The sequence below is a fragment of the Rhinatrema bivittatum genome, chromosome 6, assembly GCF_901001135.1.
Source record: "Rhinatrema bivittatum chromosome 6, aRhiBiv1.1, whole genome shotgun sequence".
Taxonomy (NCBI): Eukaryota; Metazoa; Chordata; class Amphibia; order Gymnophiona; family Rhinatrematidae; genus Rhinatrema; species Rhinatrema bivittatum.
This window is the reverse complement of record NC_042620.1, coordinates 265010882-265031264: the sequence shown is the minus strand read 5'-3', so window position 1 is coordinate 265031264 and position 20383 is coordinate 265010882. Positions and strand designations below refer to the sequence as shown.

At 46.9% G+C, this 20383-nt stretch overlaps 1 protein-coding gene across 1 annotated transcript in view; it reads right to left on the bottom strand.

The window, feature by feature from the left end:
• Nucleotides 1–20383, bottom strand: part of ATXN2L (ataxin 2 like) — a 235148-nt gene that overhangs the window by 176202 nt on the left and 38563 nt on the right. Inside the window, exon 2 of the mRNA XM_029607113.1 lies at nt 8594–8630. Coding sequence (XP_029462973.1) covers nt 8594–8630 — 37 coding nt within the window. The remainder of the gene's footprint in view (nt 1–8593; nt 8631–20383) is intronic.

The following is a 20383-nucleotide window of genomic DNA, read 5'->3' as shown; positions in this document are numbered from 1 at the left end:
TGGCTGTGTCCCCGGCAGCGCCGATTGCACCTGGACATAGGTTTTCAGGCCTTTAAAGAATTCCACCTAGGAAAAGGTTGCTGGGTCCAGATTGAACCCAGCAGCGTTCCCCGAGGGCCCTGTCTGAGGAGGGGCCAAGCAGGGGATAGAGAGGTCCGGGGTACTATCGGTGGAGCCGGACCCCTGTACTGGCGGAGGGGGGCCTTGTCCCGGTTTCCCCAGGGCCGCCTCGCACTGTAGGCACAGGGCAGAATCCTCCTCATGTTGCGCAGCTCTTAGGTGGCAGGCTAGGCAGAGGACTTGTGCCTTGGCTTTCTTGGCCGGTGGTGCCATGGTTTGGACGCATAGGGTCATTCAAGACTGGTCTGTGCGTTTATATGCGCGCACCGGATGGCTTAGATATGCGCTCCGGGGCAGAAGATGTGCATGCGAACTGCGAAGATAAGTGTGCAGGTCGCTATGTTCGCTTACGGAGATGCGCGCACCACTGTGTGCACATGCTTAAATTGTGCGCCCGGCACCGTTGGGCGCGTCGCTATGTGCCCGGCACCCTAGTGCGCGTCGCTGTGCACCCGGCTCAGCTAAGCGGACAGTACGACGATTGAGGGGGGGAAATGGCACCGACAACCATGCGGGCAAGATGCCCCCCGGGAGGGTCTCCACGTGGGAGGACCCTCGTACCGGATCGGGGTCTAGCCCGTATGGGGCTGATCAACCCGATAGGACAGACGCCGGCTGGCGATCTGTGCAGCTATCCAAGCCTTGGAGACCGGAGACTTTAAGAAAAAAGTTTTCTACCTTAACTTGTCTCGGCATTTCCCGGTCTTGGGCCAGGTGGTCTCCGGCTGCGGGGGGAGAGGGAAAAGTACCTTCATCGTCGCGCTCGGTATTGCATCTGCTGCCTCTCAGTCACTCCCGTTCCTGGGGGCTAAGCCCACGCCAGGAACCGGCTACTGGACCGAGGTTTAACTCTGAAGGATCTCGGAAATCACCTCAGGAATTCTTGACTGGGGGAGCGACCCTTAGGTATCACCACAGGAGAGTGGGGTCCGTCTGTAGAGGTAAGATTATTTATTTCTTCTTTGTTTTGGAATTTTCTTCTTTGGTTTGGATTTTCTAACGCTGTGCAAGCATGTGTATAGTCCCAAACTGCTAAGGAGACAGAGAAATACTGAAGAGCAGAGCTTCCTGCACGGGTAAATGTACTGCTGACGTCAGATTGAAATCTGACTCCGTCTCCAACTGCTATCAGGAGCACACTATACCCCATTGGTCCCGAGTCCATCTGCTACACGCTAGGAAAAGAAAAAATAGCAAGAATCTTAAAACGGTATCAAAATCAATTTGTTTGAGATTCCTGTAGGGTAGTATGATCTTGCATGGAATGACCCTATGAAATTCAAAGTTGAGACTAAAAAGGATCAAAAGCTGATGCATCCAAGGTAACTGACAGAATCACCAATTACTATTCAGTCGTCTAAGGAAAACACAAAGTCACATGTGTGACCTGCCTCACGAGTGGGGCAGTTCACCCAATGCACATGCCCAAGATCAGACATGCCCTGATCTACTACATGAGGAGAATTCAACCACATCTGACAGGTGTCCCAATTGTTTGTCTCCTATGATCCTAACTGAGGGGCCGATGCAATATGATGTGCTGAGCCGAGCACACTGTTAACCTGCAGTCGGACGTGGGTAGAATAGGTGCTAATCAATCCCCTAATGCAATAAGGGGATTAGTACATACTCAATGTGCGTCCAACGCGGAGTGAATCTAATAGCGCTCATCACATGCAAATGCATGTGAATGAGGCTATTAGGTATTCACTCCCGATGCAAACAAAAAAAAAAAAAAAAAGTGCGCCTCGACTGCACATTTAACTGTCATCTATTAACGCCTGTGAGATCCAAGGCAATATCGAATTTTTTACATAGTGACCTCCAAAACTTGGCTGTAAATTGAACACCTCAATCAGAAAGTATGTGTCTCGGGAGTCCATGGAGGCGAAAGATGTGGCGAATGAACAAATTTGCTAATTCCAGGGCTGAAGGAAGACCAGGTAACACCACAAAGTGAGCCATCTTTGAAAATCGGTCCACAGTAACCCAAATGGTGGTGTTGCCATTGGAAGGAGGTAGGTCCACAATATAATCTGTGGCTATGTGTGTCCATGGCTCACTAGGTGCAGGAAAAGGTTGTAGGAGCCGCCAAGGACGACCCGCCGGCGGTTTCTGTCGAGCGCAAGTGGGACATGATTCCACATACGCTTGAGCGTCTTTCTTCATGGTTGGCCACCAATAGAATCTCTGGAGAGTGGAAAGAGTTCTAGCTTGTCCGGGGTGACCTGCCAGCAAGGAATCATGCGCCCAGTGGAGGATTTTCCTTCGAAGTGGTCGGGGAACCATTGTCTTCCCAGATGGCACTATGTGTGTGTTGGAGAGGAGAACCTTAGTTGGATCAATGATGTGCCGTGGAATATCCGGAATGTCTTCTAGGGTGAAAGAATGAGAGAGTGCATCAGCTTGAGCGTTCTTATTGGCTGGCCGGTATCGTAGTAGGAAATTGAACCGAGTAAAAAAGAGGAACGCCTCCTTGAGCTCCTGGAAGGCGGTCACTGCCTCGGGTGACCACTGAGAGGGGTTGGCTCCCTTATGAGTCATGGCTGTGAGTGGGGCGGTCAGTGTTGAATAATGATGGATGAACGACCTGTAGTAGTTCGTAAAACCAAGAAATCTTCAGAGCGCTTTGAGGTGTTGGATGAGGCCAATCGCGAATACTCTTGGTCTTTTGTGGATCCATCTGGAAACCCTGGCTCAAGACCACATAGACTGGCAGAGCGGGGAGTGTATCAGCAAAGTCACACAGATACCGAGGTGCCACAGGGTCTGTGAAGTGGGGTATACCCAAGGAGGATTCTTCTGTAGAGATGGTACGGTAATGGTCTGTAGAGCGGGGTACACCAGTGAGAGTTCCTCAGTAAAGATGGTACGGTAATGGTCTGCAGAGCGGAATTCACCAGTGAGGGTTCCTGAGTAGAGATGATACGGCAATGGTCCGCAGAGCGGGATACACCGATGAAGGTTCCTGAGTAGAGATGATACGGTAACGGTCTGCAAGCGAAGTACTCATTGTAGAAGTAGTGGTGGTTCCAGAGGAAGCCCCGGGGAACGGGGCAGGCAGCGATCCTAGGTGAAAGGCCCTCCGAGGAGCGGATAGCCAGAGATGAGGAAAAGGCCCTCGAGGAGCGGGTACCTGGGACGTCTCACTCCGAGGAAGCAGAAGCTGGAACGGGAAGTCCGTAGTGAGCGAAGCGGAATCAGCAATGAGGGAACTTGTTGACAAGTCGTAGGCAGACAGGGCCAGCCGGCTTAAGAGACCATGATGAATGACCTCATACGGGGGGACGCCCCCGAGGTTCCCGCCATGATGTGCATAAAACTGGTCCGCGCCTAAGGAACTCCAAGGGTAAGATGGCGGTCGGCAGCATCCACGCCGTCCAGGGAGGCCCAGGAACAGAGGCAAGCAGGCCGGCGATAGCAGGCGGAGGCCGCAAGTCTACCCAACGAAGTCAGTGCAGTGAGGCAAGAGGTGAGCAACAGCGGTCGCAGCCGTCTGCCCCCCGACGGGCGAAACACCCCCTTCTTTCCCACCTTTATAATATCTTTGATCAGATCTCTGTCTAGTTCTTCCATTTGAGTCGGAGGCCTGTACACCACTCCAGTAAAAATGGATGTACCATCATCTTTTTTTTTTAGGACGGCCCATAATGCTTCTTCTCTACCCCACTTTTCTTGAAGTTGCTTGGATATTATTTGATATAAAGTGCTGCTACTCCCCCTTTTTTGCCCTTTCTGTCATTCCTTAACAAGTTATAGCCCGGTATGGCCGTATCCCAGTCATGAGAATCTGAGAACCACCGGCTAACGAAACTGTCTGTTCTTTATTTTAATTCTTGGCCCTAGACAGCAGACAAAATGGCTCTTTCAGGTTTCAGTTTCAATTCTGCTCCTTTCTAACAGCAAGGCAGTCAAAATGGCTCTTTCAGGTTTCAGTTTCAATTCTGCCCCTTTCTAACAAAGAAGGCACAATCTTTTGCAAATATAAAGCCCTATTAAATTAAGCACAAGTAAATAACAAAATAAAATTGCACTTTGCTTCAGCAAGGCTCTGGCTCATGAAGATCCCAGCTCCAAAATGATTCAGTTCCCCAGCACATGAGACTGTGGCAAACCAAATCCAATTAGTCCCACCCCCACTAACACTGACCACCTTGTTGAGAAGTTGCTCTCTGAATACCGGTAGGGCAGGGGTGGGCAATTCCAGTCCTCGAGGGCCACAAACCTGTCGAGGTTTTAGGATATCCTAATGAATATGCATGAGATAGATTTGCATACAACTGAGGCAGAGTGCATGCAAATCTCTCTCATGCATATTCATTAGGGATATCCTGAAAACCAGACTGGTTTGTGGCCCTCGAGGACCAGAACTGCCCACCCCTGCGGTAGGGTGTACCGATCACCTGCAATTCCAGGAAGTTTATTTGGGACTGCAACTCCTGCAAGGACCAAAGACCCTGGGTGTGGAGGCCTGCAACATGGGCTCCCCAACCTGTATGAGATGAATCCGTGGCGAGGACAATCTGGGGCTGTGGGCTCTAGAAGGGCATCCCCCGATTCAGATTTGATAGGGTCGCCCACCATATGAGAGATTGCCAAAGGAGTGTGGTGATTAGGACGAGCCCGAAAGTACTGGATAGCTTGACACCACTGGGAGCATAACGTCCACTGATTCCTGTGCATGTAAAGCCGAGCAAAAGGCGTGATGTGCACCGTTGCTGCCATATGACCCAATAATCGGAGAGACTGGTGTGCTGAAACATGGGAGCAGCTGGAGACTACCCAAGCGAGAGCCGCAAGGGTCTCCACCACGTCTTGAGGCAGAAAAGCCTTTGTCTGGACAATGTCCAGCCAGGCCCCAATAAAGTCCAGTTGTAAGGACGGCTGGAGATGGGATTTTGGATAATTGATCAGAAAACCCAGCGTTTCCCAAGACTCGGATCGTGACTCGCAGGGCATTCTGCGCCCCCTGCAAGGAGTCGCTCTTGATAAGCCAATCGAGGTAAGGGAAAACGAACCCCTCGCCTCCAAAGATAGGCTCCAACCACCTCGAGGCACTTGGTGAAACTGCAGGGTGCAGACGCCAGGCCCAAGGGCAGCACCCAGTACTGATGGTGCTTCCCGTCTACCAGGAATTGCAGGTACCTGAGAAATAGGGATATGGGCGTACGGATCTTTGAGATCGAGGGAGCAGAGCCAGTCTCCCACCCTGAGGAGGGGAATCTCTGACTAGAAACCAGTTCAAAGCCCGCAGGTCCAGAATGGGCTGAAGGCCACCAGTTTTCTTGGGAATCAGGAAATACCTGGAGTAGAACACTTCGCCCTGCTGGCTGGGAAGAACTAATTCCACTGCCCAAGCCATTACAAGGGCGGAGAGCTCTACCTGAAGTATCTGCAAGTTCCCTACTGCTTTCCACTGAGGACACTGAGGTGAGCAGGGTGGAACTCGTTGGAAATGCAATCTGTATCCCTGGAGCAGGATGGATAGGACCCAGAGGTCCGATATAATCGAAGTCCATCAGTCTGCAAATAACTGCAATCGACCCCCCACCGGGGAGTCAAACCACGCTGCCAGTCAAAACTGGTTCGGATGGGGTGTACGAGGCTGTTGCGACCTCAGTCTCGCTCTAGAGATTGGCGGTTAGGACCTGAGCAGCTGATAAAAAGGCCACCTTGAATACTGCCAAGGGGGCTTTTTGGGAAGCTGGGTGTCAGAAGTACTGGCTGACAACTGCTGAAGGGTCTCATGATAGTCCTTTAGTTGTGCTACTGCCTCCTTAATCCTGTCTCCAAAGAAATTATCCCCCGTACAGGGCAAATCTGCCAGGAGGTCCTGGATCTCAGGGCGTAGATCAGAGGCGCGCAGCAAAGCCATTACGGCGAGCCCCAATGCCCGCTGCAGTGGTTCTCATGGCCATCTTGAAGACGTCATATGCAGAGCGGACCTCATGCTTATCACACTCAGGCCCTCCTGCACTACCCTCTGGAACTCCTCCTGAAATTGATGCAGGAGGCGTTCTCCAAACTCCTGGGCCTGTTTCCATAGGTTCCTGGAACACTGACCCATATATAATTGGTAACAAGCAATCCTGGTCGTTAACATAGAGCCTTGAAACACCTGGTGCCCGAGAGCATCCAAAGCTCTATGCTCCCGGCCCGGGGGGGGGGGGGGGGGGGCTGAAACATGATTGCGAAGCCTCTTTGCCTTCTTCAAGGCAGACTCTACCAACACCGACTGGTGAAGGATCAGACAGTGTTCGAAGCCGGTGGTAGGCTGGACCAAATGAACTGCGTCCATTTTGCGGTTCACCGGAGGAACCAAGATTTCCGAGATGGGGTGCTCTCAGAGGCAGGCTACCAGCTCCTTAAAGATGTCATGGACTAGAACAGCCACTACCTCCTTCAGGGCGTCCAAGAACTGTAAGATCTCCAGCATCTTGTGCCTAGAGTCCTGCTCCATTTAGAGCTGGAAAGGCACTGACTCCACCATGGCCTTTACGAATCAGGCAAAGAAGAGATCCTTTGGGTGGGGGGAGGAATTTTCGCCGCTCCTCTGGTGGAGAGGGCTCAGAGTGCAAATCCTCCAATTCCTCTGTGGAGAACAGAGATGCCTCCCTTTCCCAGGGATCAAAATGGGCCTCCCCCTCACTGTGCATGTTCGGAGACGCGGGGGGCAGAGCACCCAACTGCGCACTAAGCGCAGGCCAGATGGGAATCGAAGCGGGAACCGAGGGAACCGGAGGGGCTTGAGTCTGTATCAGCGCCAATGGATCTAACGGCTTTGGAGGCGCCGGGGGCACAGATCCCGATGGCCCAAGGAGAGCTGGAAAGTAGCGGGGTGCCCTGCGCAAGCAGTGTGCCACTGAATCCAACAGCCCTTCCTCTTCTGAGGAATCGCTCACCAGAATGGGAACCGCTGGTGGCTGCAGCGATACTCCCTTCAGCTGCAAAGGGGCTTGGGGTATCAGCGCCGGCTGCATCGGTAAGACAATGAGCAGCATATTGAGCCATTCAAATACAGGTGCAAGCCACGGCGGTGCAGTCCCGGTGGAACCAGAGGCTCAATGCCCTGCAGGGCCCAGCCGACCGCCAACCGCACGCACCTCTCCAACTCCTCCTCAAAAGCTACCAAGGACAAAATGGCTTGAGGAAGTGTCAGTGGAATCTGAATGTCCCCTGGTTCATGAGGAGACACAGAGCCCTCCACTAGTGCTGGTGGAGGCCACCTAGAGAACTCAGAAGGAACAGGAGTCACTTCATTTGGTCGAGACTGCTTCGGGGGAGGTACTGATGCGGTCGATGCTTGTCCGCAGTCCAGTTTGGAGGAAGACGACAGATGGCGATGTTTCCTTGACTTCTCCCAATAGTCACCATGGTCCTTACCCGGAACAGATGGTGACCGAGAAGAACCCGACCTGGAATGGGAAGATATTGACCATGCTCGGTCCCCCCACCCCGACTTCTGGACCAAGGAGCTGTAGCGGAGGGGACCCCGAAGGAGGTAGAGGCTGGGCCTGCTTCCTGAGAGGGTTAGAAGTCCCAGATGCTGATGACTGATCCGAACGCTTAGAGCCAAATAACTTCTCCATCTTGTCAAGAGTGCCTGATGGCACTTGGGGGTCATCTGGGCACAGAGATTGCAACTGCAGACATTGTGGGATGCCCCCAGGCAAAGTACACAGACCTCATGGGGGTCTGGATGGACATGGTCTGGAGGCACTGGGACACTGGCGAAAGCCAGATGATGCCATTGCAAATAGAACATGGCGCGACACCATCGGCGACTGACCACGAGAACCCTAGGAACTTACTTATTTATTTTATTTAAAAACTTTTCTATACCGTTGTTTAGTGATATACCATCACAACGGTTTACAAATAGGCACATAAATAAGTTCGAAATGGATTTTTACTTTAACCACAGGGTGCCGTAGTTGTTCAGATTGAGGAAAATCCCGAGAAAAACACGAAAGACTCTAGGCGATGCAGGTGATGAAAAACTGCAGAAAAATAAAGAAACAAGCGTGAGTTCCACGACTGAGGCGAAAGCTTCACAGAAGAGACTGAAGAGGTACCCCACGTGGATGCGTGGTTAGCGGCATGCTGGGCATACTCAGAAGTTTTCCATGCCGAGCTCCATCTAATGTTGTCACCCATGCTTGTCCTTGAAGAACCAATATTTTGTTTTCCCCCCCTTCCTCCTCCAGCTCTTCAACTTCTATGGACACAATAGGGAGGCTGAAAGAGCTCTCAGCTACTGGCTCTTAAGATCCCAAAGAAATTTGCCAAGGCTAGATTCACGATATGTAAAAAGAAAGTCTGTAAGCAACATGGACAACCACAGAAGAAAATGTTAAAATTCCCCATATCACTACTAGTAAAATACATCTTACAGGTTTCTTGAACTGTTTGTGCAGTTACATCATGTTCTAGCAAACATAAAATGGATTAGAAAAAAAAAAAAGGTACTCACTGGAGATGGTGACGGTCCCTTGGCTGTACCACGACCCCTGGAAATGAAGCAGACTTTTAGAAAAACATCCATGTTAAACAGAAAAGCAGCCTACTAGAAAGTTTTATGATAATTTGAATACACATAGGTCAGTATGAATTTTATTAGTTTAAGTAAAGCCAGGAAAATGACACTGAGGATCTAAGGGAGCTTTAAAGAAAAGTTAAATTAGGTTTACCTGATAATTTCCTTTCCTTGAGTCCTGCCAGACCAGTCCAGACATGTGGAATTTGTTCCCCCTACCAGCAGATGGAGGCAAAGTAAAAATTCTTTGACCTGATGTCTCTCTTGCCTATGTCATCTGATACAGCAGAGGAGGCAGACTCTTGCCCAAGCTAATAAGTAAGCTCTTCCTGTAACTTCTATATAAACAAAATTTAGATCAAGTAAAAATAAAACAAAAATTGTGAACAGAACAGGTGGGGAGGGGGGTTATCATGAAAACACACACCCTACTAGGAAGAAAAAACATTTCCCACTTTTTCTCTGTCCCCCCTGCCCAACCCCACCCCCCTTTTATTTATTTATTTATTTTTTTGTATTATTGTCCTCCTATTTGGGTAGGTTCAGGACTGATCTGCCAAGGCACAAGGAAAGGACATTAAAGATTAAATCTAATTTAACCTTCCTCTTCAGTCCAGCCACGTGGAATGTATTCAAGCAGTACCTATCCTAGGTGGAAGTACCCCAAAGCTACTTCTAGGATTCCATTTGCAAAGGACAACGTTCCTTTTTATCTGTAATGTTTCATGAAATGGCTACTACTTGAACCTTCATTGAACTAATTACTAGCCTTTGTCCAATCCATCTTGGAGAATCTGCAGGATAGTGGTTAACTGTGCTTTGGCTAGTATAACCTTACTTTGCCTACACCAAGCTTCAAAGACTTTCCATATTATGATATATGCTAAAGAGGTTGACCTTTTCCTTGCTTTTAGCATGGTTGATACACCTGCACAGAGTATCCTCTTTTGTGTAATCTTCTCCTCTCAAGAGCTATGCTAGAACACAAAATAGTGTCAGGTCCTCCAAAATTACTGATTTTTGTCTCAGTTGCCTTCTGGACTGGGAGAATCTGAATGGTGCCCCTTCTTTGAGCTTTATCAAATCCACGTACCATAGCCTCCTCGCTCAATCTGGGGCCAAAGGTATGACTTTCCCTGGATAGTCTGCAATCCTTCTTAGTAGTTTTCCTACCATTGTTCAATATGGGAATATTTGGTTGTGCTCATAAGTTGACATACCCCTGGCAGAATCTGTAAGAAGTATAGCATTTTAAGAATCTTCTTTTCTTTAAGTATCCTCCTTTTCTCTATTTTCAGTGCGCTGTTCACTTAGACGCTAATAGAATGACCTTCATACTAGGTATCATCAATATGTGCTATCACTTCATTACTCAGCCTTATATATAAATCGGTCAAGATTCTAGCCACCATCAATATTGATGTGATAGCTGTATATATATATATATTTTTTTTTTAAATGTTTCATTTGAAGTGCAGTCTCTACTGGATCATAAAAGAATTATGAAAGACATCTCAATTATTTGAAGCTTGAAACAAAGTCACAAATTTTAGTGAAAATCTGATGTCTGCTGTAGATCGCAAAGGCTGACATGAGACTGCGTTTCAAACTAAAATAGTTCTTCGAGGATCAAATCTTGTGTTAGCATTCATTCGCAGTAGCATTTTCAGCTCATAACAGCATCTAGCAGGAAATGTCAAATGCCTAGTATGAAGGTCATTCTATTAGCATCTAAGTGAACAGCACATTGAAAATAGAGGAAAGGAGGATTATTATAACAATATTGTCATCTTTATTCCACCCAACCACTTAAGATTTGCTCCTCAAAGAAGAACTATTTTAGTTTGAAACACTGTCCCGTGTCGGGCTTTGCGATCTACAGCAAGCATCAAGTTTTCACTAAAATTTGCGACGTTGCTACAAGCTTCAAATAATTGAGATGTCTTTCATAATTGTCTTTTATGATACAAGCAACTGCGCATCTTAACTGCAAATGAAAAATTAAAAACAAGTATATATATACAACTAACACAGCAATATTAAAAATTGTGACTAGAATTTTGATGGATGATTATATAAGGCTGAGTAATGAAGTGATAACATGTATCGATGATGCCTATTATGAAGGTCATTCTATTAGCATCTAAGTGAACAGAGGAAAAGAAGATTACTAAGTGAACAGAAGATTACTAAGTGAACAGAAGATTACTAAGTGAACAGAGGGAAAAGAAGATTACTATTACAATATTGTCATTCTTTATTCCACTCAACCTCACTATACATTATACGGAAGATAGTGGTGGTATTTGTTCAGGTGTAGCATTTTAAGAAAAAATGAGTGATCAGACAAAATGTCTTATTTTTAATGTTTTAAATTAAACTATTACACATCACAGAATAGTACAATTGTTAAACAAATCAAAACAATAAAGGAAATGATAAAATGGTCCTGTTCAAAAGTTTGCATATCCTTCCTTCTTAATATCGTGTATTGCCCCCTTTTGCATGAATGATGGCTTGCAGTCTTTTGTGATAGTTGTGATTGAGGCCCTTTAATTTTCTCATGTGGTAAAGCTGCTCATTCCTCTTAGCAAAAAGCCTCCAGATCCTGTAAATTCTTTGGTTGTCTAGCACAGTGGTTCTCAACCGGTGTGTCGCCAAGCTCCGGCAGGTGTGTCGCGGCTCCCGGTGTTCCACTGCCCCGCTTGTGCTTCCCTTCTCCCTAGGGGCGGGGCCGAAGAATGAAGAGATGCTGCGCGCCAACGCCAGCGCGGCCGAAGAATGAAGAGACGCTGCGCGCCAACGCCAGCGGGGCCGAAGAACGAAAAGACCTGAGCGCCGACGTCAGCGGGGCGAAGAACGAAGAGACGCTGCGCGCCGACGCCAGCGGGGCCGAAGAAGGAAGAGACGCTGCGCGCCGACGCCAGCGGGGCCGAAGAAGGAAGAGACGCTGCGCGCCGACGCCAGCGGGGCCGAAGAAGGAAGAGACGCTGCGCGCCGCCGGCAGCTGAAGAGCAGAGAGACCTGTGCGTCACCAGCGGCGGGGCCGAAGAAGGAAGAGACGCTGCGCGCCGCCGGCAGCTGAAGAGCAGAGAGACCTGTGCGTCACCAGCGGCGGGGCCGAAGAACAAAGAGATGCTGCGCGCCGCTGCCGGTGGCTGAAGAGCGGAGAGACCATGCACACTGCGGGAGGCGGCTGGAGAGACGTTGCGTACCGCGGGAGGTCAGGCCAGAGGTGGCTGAGAAGTGGAGGCCAAACAATGAGAAGAGGCTCCATGTGAGCTTGTGTGCTTGTGGTAGAATGGGTGCCTGTGTGCATGAGTGAGAGCTTGTGTGCGTGTGTGTGTGTGGTAGAATGGGTGCCTGTGTGCATGAGTGAGAGCTTGTGTGTGTGTGTGGTAGAATGGGTGCCTGGGTGCGTGAGTGAGAGCTTGTGTGTGTGTGTGTGGTAGAATGGGTGCCTGGGTGCATGAGTGACAGCTTGTGTGCCTGTTGTAGAATGGGTGCATGAGTGAGAGCTTGTGTGTGTGTGGTAGAATGGGTGCCTGGGTGCACGAGTAAGAGCTTGTGTGTGTGTGGTAGAATGGGTGCCTGGGTGCATGAGTAAGAGCTTGTGTGTGTGTGGTAGAATGGGTGCCTGGGTGCGTGAGTGAGAGCTTGTGTGTGTGTGTGGTAGAATGGGTGCCTGGGTGCATGAGTGAGAGCTTGTGTGCCTGTTGTAGAATGGGTGCATGAGTGGGAGCTTTGTGTGTGTGTGTTAGAATGCATGCCTGGGTGCGTGAGTGGCAGCTTTGTGTGTGTGTGTTAGAATGCATGCCTGATTTCATGAGTGAGAGCTTGTGTGCCTGTGGTAGAATGGGTGCATGGGTGGTGAGTGGCAGCTTTGTGTGTGTGTGTGTGTTGGAATGCATGCCTGGGTGCGTGAGTGGCAGCTTTGTGTGTGTGTTAGAATGCATGCCTGGTTGCATGAGTGGCAGTGTGTGTGTGTGTATGTGGTAGAATGGGTGCTTGGGTGCATGAGTGAGAGCTTGTGTGTGTGGTACAATGGGTGCATAAGTGGCAGTGTGTGTGGTTGTAAGTGACAGTATGTGTGAGCTTGTATGTAAGTGACAGCATGTGTGTGATTGAGAGAGACTGGTCAGGGAGGTGACTGGTGTGTGTGTGTGTGTGTGTGTGTGTGAGAGACAGAGACTGGTCAGGGAGGTGACTGGTGTGTGTGTGAGGAAGAGATACTAGTTAGGGAAGTTACTGGTCTGTGTGAGACAGAGACTGGTTGTGACTGGTTGTGGGCCCTAAGGAAGAGGACTGTGAGGACAGAGCTTTAGCAGCCACTGCTGCTTCTGGTGAGTGCTATTGGTCTGCAAGGGAAAGGAGTAGGAGAGTTGCTAGAGAGGGTAAGTAAAGGTGGCTTTTTAAGTTTATTTTTCTTGATTGATTGCCATTTTAATTATTGGGTGTTATGTGATGTGTCTGCTGTTTTGAAATATTTTGATATTTAGACAATTTTTAATAATTTTTATGAGTTTTTAATTGTTGGATGTTATTCTGTTCATCAGCTGTTTTGTAACATTTATTAGTATAGTTTTACAATTATTTCTAAGTGGGTATCTATAGCAGCTTGGCTTGCTCTGTTTTCCCAATAGGAGGTGTATTAGTGTTTAGGGCCTGGTTAATTACTGTCTTTTCATAAGGAGGGGTATTGTGTTTGCTAGTAAAGAGAGTTTGCTTTGCTTTTACTGAGATGTCATCAGATCCAGAATATCTTTTTTTTGTATGGTGAGCCGTACGGGTAATGCCCTAGTTCTGCTCTGCACCCATTTTTGGGGGTCGACGTGGTTCCTGAGGATGCAGAATGTATATTTACATTTTCTCCCGTGATGGTCACATGTTCAGTGTGTCACGCATGTGAGAACCATCTGTCAGGTGTGTCCCGGCCGAAAAAAGGTTGAGAACCACTGGTCTAGCATGAACTGCAAGTTGAGTTCTCTCTAAAGTGCCTTAGTGATGTTGATGTCAGGAGACATTGATGGCCACTCCAGAACCTTCACTTTCTTCTGCTGCAGCCACTGAAGGGTAAACTTGGCCTTATGTTTCAAATCATTGTCATGTTGGAAAATCCAAGTGCGCCCTATGCACAGCTTCCTAGCTAATGAATACAAACTCTCCTCCAATATGTTTTGATAACTTGCTGCATTTATTCCGCCAACAATTTTGACTAAATAACATAGCTTGTTGCTGCATTATATTATCTGTAAACCGATAAGATGTTCCCAATGACTGTCGGTATATAAAAATGTTTAAATAAATAAAATTCCCTGTTCCGCTGTAGCTCACAGACCCCCAAAAGAACAGAGATCCACCTCCATGCTTCACAGTAGGAATGGTGTGCTTTCTATTCATAGGCATAAGAACATAAGAAATTGCCATACTGGGTCAGACCAAGGGTCCATCAAGCCCCAGCATCCTGTTTCCAACAGTGGCCAAACCAGGCAAGTACCCAAAAACTATGTATATCTCATACTACTGATGAAGGTAATACCAGTGGCTATTTTCTAAGTCAACTTGATTAATAGCAGGAAATGGACTTGTTTTCAAGAACTTGTCCAAACCTTTTTTAAAGCCAGCTACACTAACTGCACTAACCTCATCCCCTGGCAACAAATTCTAGAGTTTAGTGAAAGACAATTTCTCCAATTAGTTTTAAGTGTGCTACTTGCTAACTTCATGGAGTGCCCCCTAGTCCTTCGATTATCCAAAAGAGTACACAACAGATTCACATTTACCCGTTCTAGACCTTTCATGATCTTAAAGACCTCTATCATATCCCCCCCTCAGCCATCTCTTCTCCAAGCTGAACAGCCTTAACCTCTTTACACTTTCCTCATAGGGGAGCTGTTCCATCCCCTTTATCATTTTGGTCACCTTTCTCTGTACCTTCCCCATTGCAACTATATCTTTTTTGAGATGCGGCAACCAGAACCATACACAGTACTCAAGGTGCGGTCTCAACATGGAGCGATACAGAGGCATTATGACATTTTCCATTTTATTCACCATTCCCTTCCTAATAATTCCTAACATTTGGGCCAATACAGTAAAGTCCGCGGGAGAGCGGGCAAACGCCCGCTCTCCTGTGCGCGCGATTCACTATGCAAATTAAGCCCGGCAGTAAAAACATGCAAAAGGAGGCGCTAGGGACACAAACTCGTCCCTAGTGCCTCCTTTTGGACTGGAGCAGCGGGTTTGACAGCCGTCGCTCAATTTTGCCGGTGTCGGTTCTCGAGCCCGCTGACAGCCACGGGTTCGGAAACCAGACGCTGGCGAAATTGAGCGTCCGGTTTTCGACCCGCGAGCCGACTTCAATTTTTTTTTTTTTTTGTAACTTTCGGGACCTCCGACTTAATATCGCCATGATATTTTTTTTTTTTACTGCTTTTCTGTGCACTTTCCCGGTGCCCGAAGAAATTAGCGCCTACCTTTGGGTAGGCGCTAATTTCTGAAAGCAAAATGTGTGGCTTGGCTGCACATTTTGTTTTCTGAATCACGCGGGAATACCTAATAGGGCCATCAACATGCATTTGCATGTTGCGGGCGCTATTAGGTTCGGGAGGTTGGACACGCGTTTTCGGCCCCTTACTGAATAAGGGGTAATGCTAGCGTGTCGAAAACACACGTCCAATAGAGGGTTAACAGTGTGCTCCGTTAGCGCGCACTGTACTGTATTGGCCCGCAAGTTTGCTTTTTTGACTGCTGCAGCAGACTGAGCTGACGATTTCAAGGTATTATCCACTATGACACCTAGATCTTTTTCCTGGGTGATAGCTCCTAATATGGAACCTAACATTGTGGAACTACAGCAAGGGTTATTTTTCCCTATATGCATCACTTTGCACTTGTCCACGTTAAATTTCATCTGCCATTTGAAAGTCCAATCTTCCAGTTTCATAAGATCCTCTTGCAATGTGTTGCAATCTGCTTGAGATTTAACTACTTTGAATAATTTTGTGTCATCCGCAAATTTGATCACCTCACCAGTCCAAGAACAGATCCCTGCGGCACTCCATTGTTTACCTTTTTCCACTATGAAAACTGACCATTTAATCCTACTCTCTGTTTCCTGACTTTTAACCAACTTGCAATCTACAAAAGGACATCACTTTTTAGTGATTTTTTAGTTTTCTTAGAAACCTGTCATGCGGCACTTTGTCGAATGCCTTCTGAAAATCCAAATACACCACATCTACCGGTTCACCTTTGTCCACATGTTTATTTACCCCTTCAAAAAAAACATAGGAGATTTGTGAGGCAAGACTTGCCTTGGGTGAATCCATGCTGATTGTGTTCCTTTAAACCATGTCTTTCTATATGCTCTATGATTTTGATCTTTAGAATAGTTTCCACTATTTTTCCCAGCACGGAGGTCAAGCTCACTGTTAAAAACTTGTAACAACCTATGGATTGTGGACAGCCACTACAAGTTTTTAACAATATGAAGAATTGTGGATCCTAACAATGAATCCACTGCGGATTGCTGATCAAGGCAATATAGTGTGAAGTAAAAGTGTGAATGGAAGACCAGGTTGCTACCTTGCAGATGTCTTGGATAGGCACGCCCTGGATATATGCTATCGAAGTGGCAGTAGCCCTGATTTCTTGAGCCCTAACCGGAATTGTTAGAGAAATCGACTTCTGGGAGTAACAGAATTGGATGCAAGTAGTGAGCCAGTTTGATAGAGTTCTTTTAGAGACTGGTTTTCCTGGGTTGTTTGGGTTAAAAGATACAAATAATTGAGAGGAACGCCTTATTGGTTGAGACCTGTTTTTGTAATTGGCCAAAGCTTTCTTACAGTCCAGTGTAAGAAGAGTTCTTTGACGGTCATCAGAATGTGGTTTAGGGTAAAAGACTAGTAAGGAGATTGTTTCATTCAAATGAAAGGCTGTTCGTCTTTGGTAGAAAGGTAGGGTGAGTCCGTAGTAAGACTTTATCGTGGTGAAATTGTAGATAAGGAAAGTTAGATAAGGAAAGTTGACTACCAGTGCTTGTAGTTCACTTATTCTTCTCGCTGAAGTGATGGCTACCAAGAAAAGAACCTTCCAGGTTAGGTTCTTGAACAATGAGGAGGACATGCTTCTAAGACTAGATTGACATCCCATGGAACTATAGGTTTTTGAATAGGCGGATGCAAGTGATGTAAGCCTTTCATTAATTTTGAAATTAGAGGATGAGAAGAAATGGAGCAGCCGTTATCTGTGGAGTGGTAAGCTACTATAGCGCTGAGGTGAACCTGGATGGATATTACTGCTACACTTGAGAGGGATAAGCCATGCAAATAGGATAGTAGTGTTTTTGGAGGACAAGAAAAAGGGGCAATCCTTCGGTGGTTGCACCAATTAGAATATCTTTTCCATCTGAAAGCATAATTCTTTCTGGTGGAAGGTTTCCTGGCTGCAATCAAAATATCCATGATATTAGGAGAAACATCTAGTGAGTTCAATACTTGCCGTTCAAACTCCATGCTGTCAAGTGAAGAGACGACTGCATGGTGTGAATTAGATTCCCTCTGTCCTGAGAAAGGGATCGTTGATTAGTGGAATCAGTGGACTGATTGAAAGATGAAGAAGATAAGCATACCATGGTTGCCTCGGCCAGGCAGGCGCAATGAGGATTAAATCTGCCTTGTCCTCTATACATTTCTGGATTGTGTGTGAAATCAGCAGAATGGGAAGGAAGGCATATAGAAGGCTGTCCCTCCACGAATCAAGAATGCATCCTGCGATGTCCTGTGTATGCTGGAGAGAAGACAGCAGAAATTCCTTACTTTCCTGTTGTCTTCTGACGCGAACAGTTCCATCTCTGGAGTACCCCAGCGTGCGAAGATCCTGTCCGCTTCTGTTTGTTTTAGTGACCATTCTTGTGGGTGGAAAACCCTGCTGAGTTTGTCCGCTTTTGTATTCGCAAGATCTGGTAGATATGACGCCTGGAGGAGAACTTTGTATTCCGCCCATTCCCATATTTGAATCGCTTCTTGCAAAGCATCCAGGAACCAGATCCTCTTCGTTTGTTTATGCAGAACATTGCTACTTGGTTGTCCATGTGAATCATTACGGATTTGCTTTGTATCCATAACCGGAATGCTAGTAGAGAGTTTTTTATTGCTCTGAGTTTCAGCAAGTTGATTTGAAGACCTTGTTTGCTCTTGGACCATACTCCTTGGGTTTCCAGATGTAGGAGATGGGCTCCCCACCCTTTTATTGATGCATCTGTTGTAATAATAAGTTGATGAGGAGGCAGTCACAGTGGACTCCCCTCGGTTAAGATGGATGGACTTAGCCACCAAAGGATGTCTCTTCGCATGGACTTTATTATTGCTCCGATGAACTGAATGTCTTGGGAGGGATGGAGCTGGGATTTTTTGTAGTTTATGATCCAACCCAAATTCTCTAGAAAGAGTAGTGTGTGTCCCACCTGGTTCTATACGAGCTGTGCGCTGGAAGAGACGATTAACCAATTGTCCAAGTAAGGAAAAATGTTTATGCCTTGTTTGCGTAAATATGCCACAACAGCAGCAAGACATTTCGTGAAGACTCTTAGGGCAGAGGAGAGACCAAAAGGGAGAACCTTGTATTGGTAGTGTTGACCTGCAACTTGAAAACAGAGGTAATGCCAGAACATCTTGTGAATTGGAATGTGAGTGTATACATCCTTTAGATCTAGTGAACACATCCAATCGTTGGCTTGTAGAAAATGGAGGACTGTCTTGAGAGAGGTCATCTTGAACTTTTCTTTTTTTTAGATGCTTGTTGAGAGCTCGAAGGTACAGGATGGGACGAAGACCTCCTGATTTTTTGGGGTTGAGGAAATATTGGGAATAGAAACATTTCTCCCTTTGTGAGAAAGGAACTGGGCGGATTGCCTTTTGTTAAAGGGAATTTGTACGTGTGGCGCTCTGGGCCGAATGGGATGGGGAAGTGTTGGAAAAGAATTGAATTATAGCTTGTAACCCTGTGAGATTATACTCAATACCCACTGGTCCGTGGTAATTTCGGACCACTGGGGATGAAATAGGGATAGTCTCCCACCTATATATTCTGCTGTTGTTGTGGCGAGAGCATATAAAAAGGTTTAGGTGGTGGTTGAGAAGATTGTGGCTTTTGCTGTCTTTGGGATCTTTACCGGGGCCTTTGACCCTGTAATTGAGATTGAGGTCTTTGCTGCTGGAAAGGACATCTTCCCTTATGCTACTTGCACGCAGCCACGCTAGACGTCTAGCTGATACTGAAGTGGCCAAAGACCTGGCAGACGTATCAAATGCCTTGTATGCTGTTCTTAATAAGTGGCGTAGGCCTTCCTGCAAGTCTTGAAAAGGTTGCGGAAGGGGGGCATCCCCATGTGAAGTGGCAAGGAAAAGTTGAAGTTGTTGAGTACAGTTGAACAAGTACTGGATGATATAGAACTGGTGTTGATATATACGAGAACCCAGCATTCAGTTTTGGTAAATTTTCTGAGCAAAGTCATCCAGAAGTTTGTTGTCTTTGCTTGGTGGCGTATTGGAATATAGCCTGTTCTTTTTAGCTCTTCTCATTGCTGATTCTACTACCACTGAATTGTGAGGAATCTGGACATTAGAACAGTAAGAAGTTTTCTGCATCCTATACTTATTTATTTATTTAAAGTCTCTTCTATACCGATAGCCGTTCACACATCGCATCGGTTTACATCAAAACAAATAACTTTTGGGCGGTGCCCTTACAGGTACTTCAGGTCTAGTTTCCTAGATTTAGGAGCAACAAAATGCGGAGTATCCCAAGTCATGTCCATAAGGTTTTCCAAAACTTGGTGAGAAGGAAAAGCAGTTAGCTCAGCTGGAACTTCCTATATTTGAAGGATTCCCATTAACTCAGATCTGGGATCTGGTAGTTTCTGGGTTTCTATATTAAGAGCTAATCCCAATTTTTCAAGAAATTTAGCTTATGTGAGATCTTCCGGTGGTGAAGAAGGTTGGGAGTGTTCTTGTGGAGGGTCAGACGGAATTCCCGTAGAACTGCCTGGAGATGACAGTAGGGAGAGTTCCAGGGACATAACATGAGTAAAAGATGGAGGAGAACTCGAATCTTATGGGGATGTTACTCCTTGTGGTGAAGAAGGAGAAACATATGGTGATGTAGCTTTATGTGGGTTGGAAAGTGGTGGAGTGGGATTTGATGGCAATCCCTGGAAACAATTCTGTAAAAAAAAAAAAGAGTAGAGACTTGAGACCGTTTCCTGGGCCAATGGACACTGAGGTGGAGTAGGTCCCATGGTAGCTGTGTGTGACCGCTTGATAGGAATCTTGGGAAGTAGAGAATGTGGAGATCTTGATCTCGTCCGAGAGTGGTGAGGAAGGGGTCCGATTTCTGGTGATGAGTCCCAATTACACACTGGCTCATCTATGATTATATCAGAGAACATTGAAGAGGGGGAGCGGTGGCTCCCCTGTGGAGATGCTGAATGGTGGATCTTGAAGAAGAGTGTGCTCCAGATGGTAGCACTGTGTGTCTCGTCTTCAAAGAAGACTTACGTGGTGTATCATCCGGTTTTCTTTTTGAAATTTCCTCTCTGGATGATGTTAAGAAGATTTTTTTGCTTGTGTGTGTCAGGTGCGTCGTTTGGTCCTTGGGTGGGTCGGAGTGGGTCATAGGAATCGACGCTTTTAAAGGTACCGACACATGCGTCGGTTGCGTCATCCG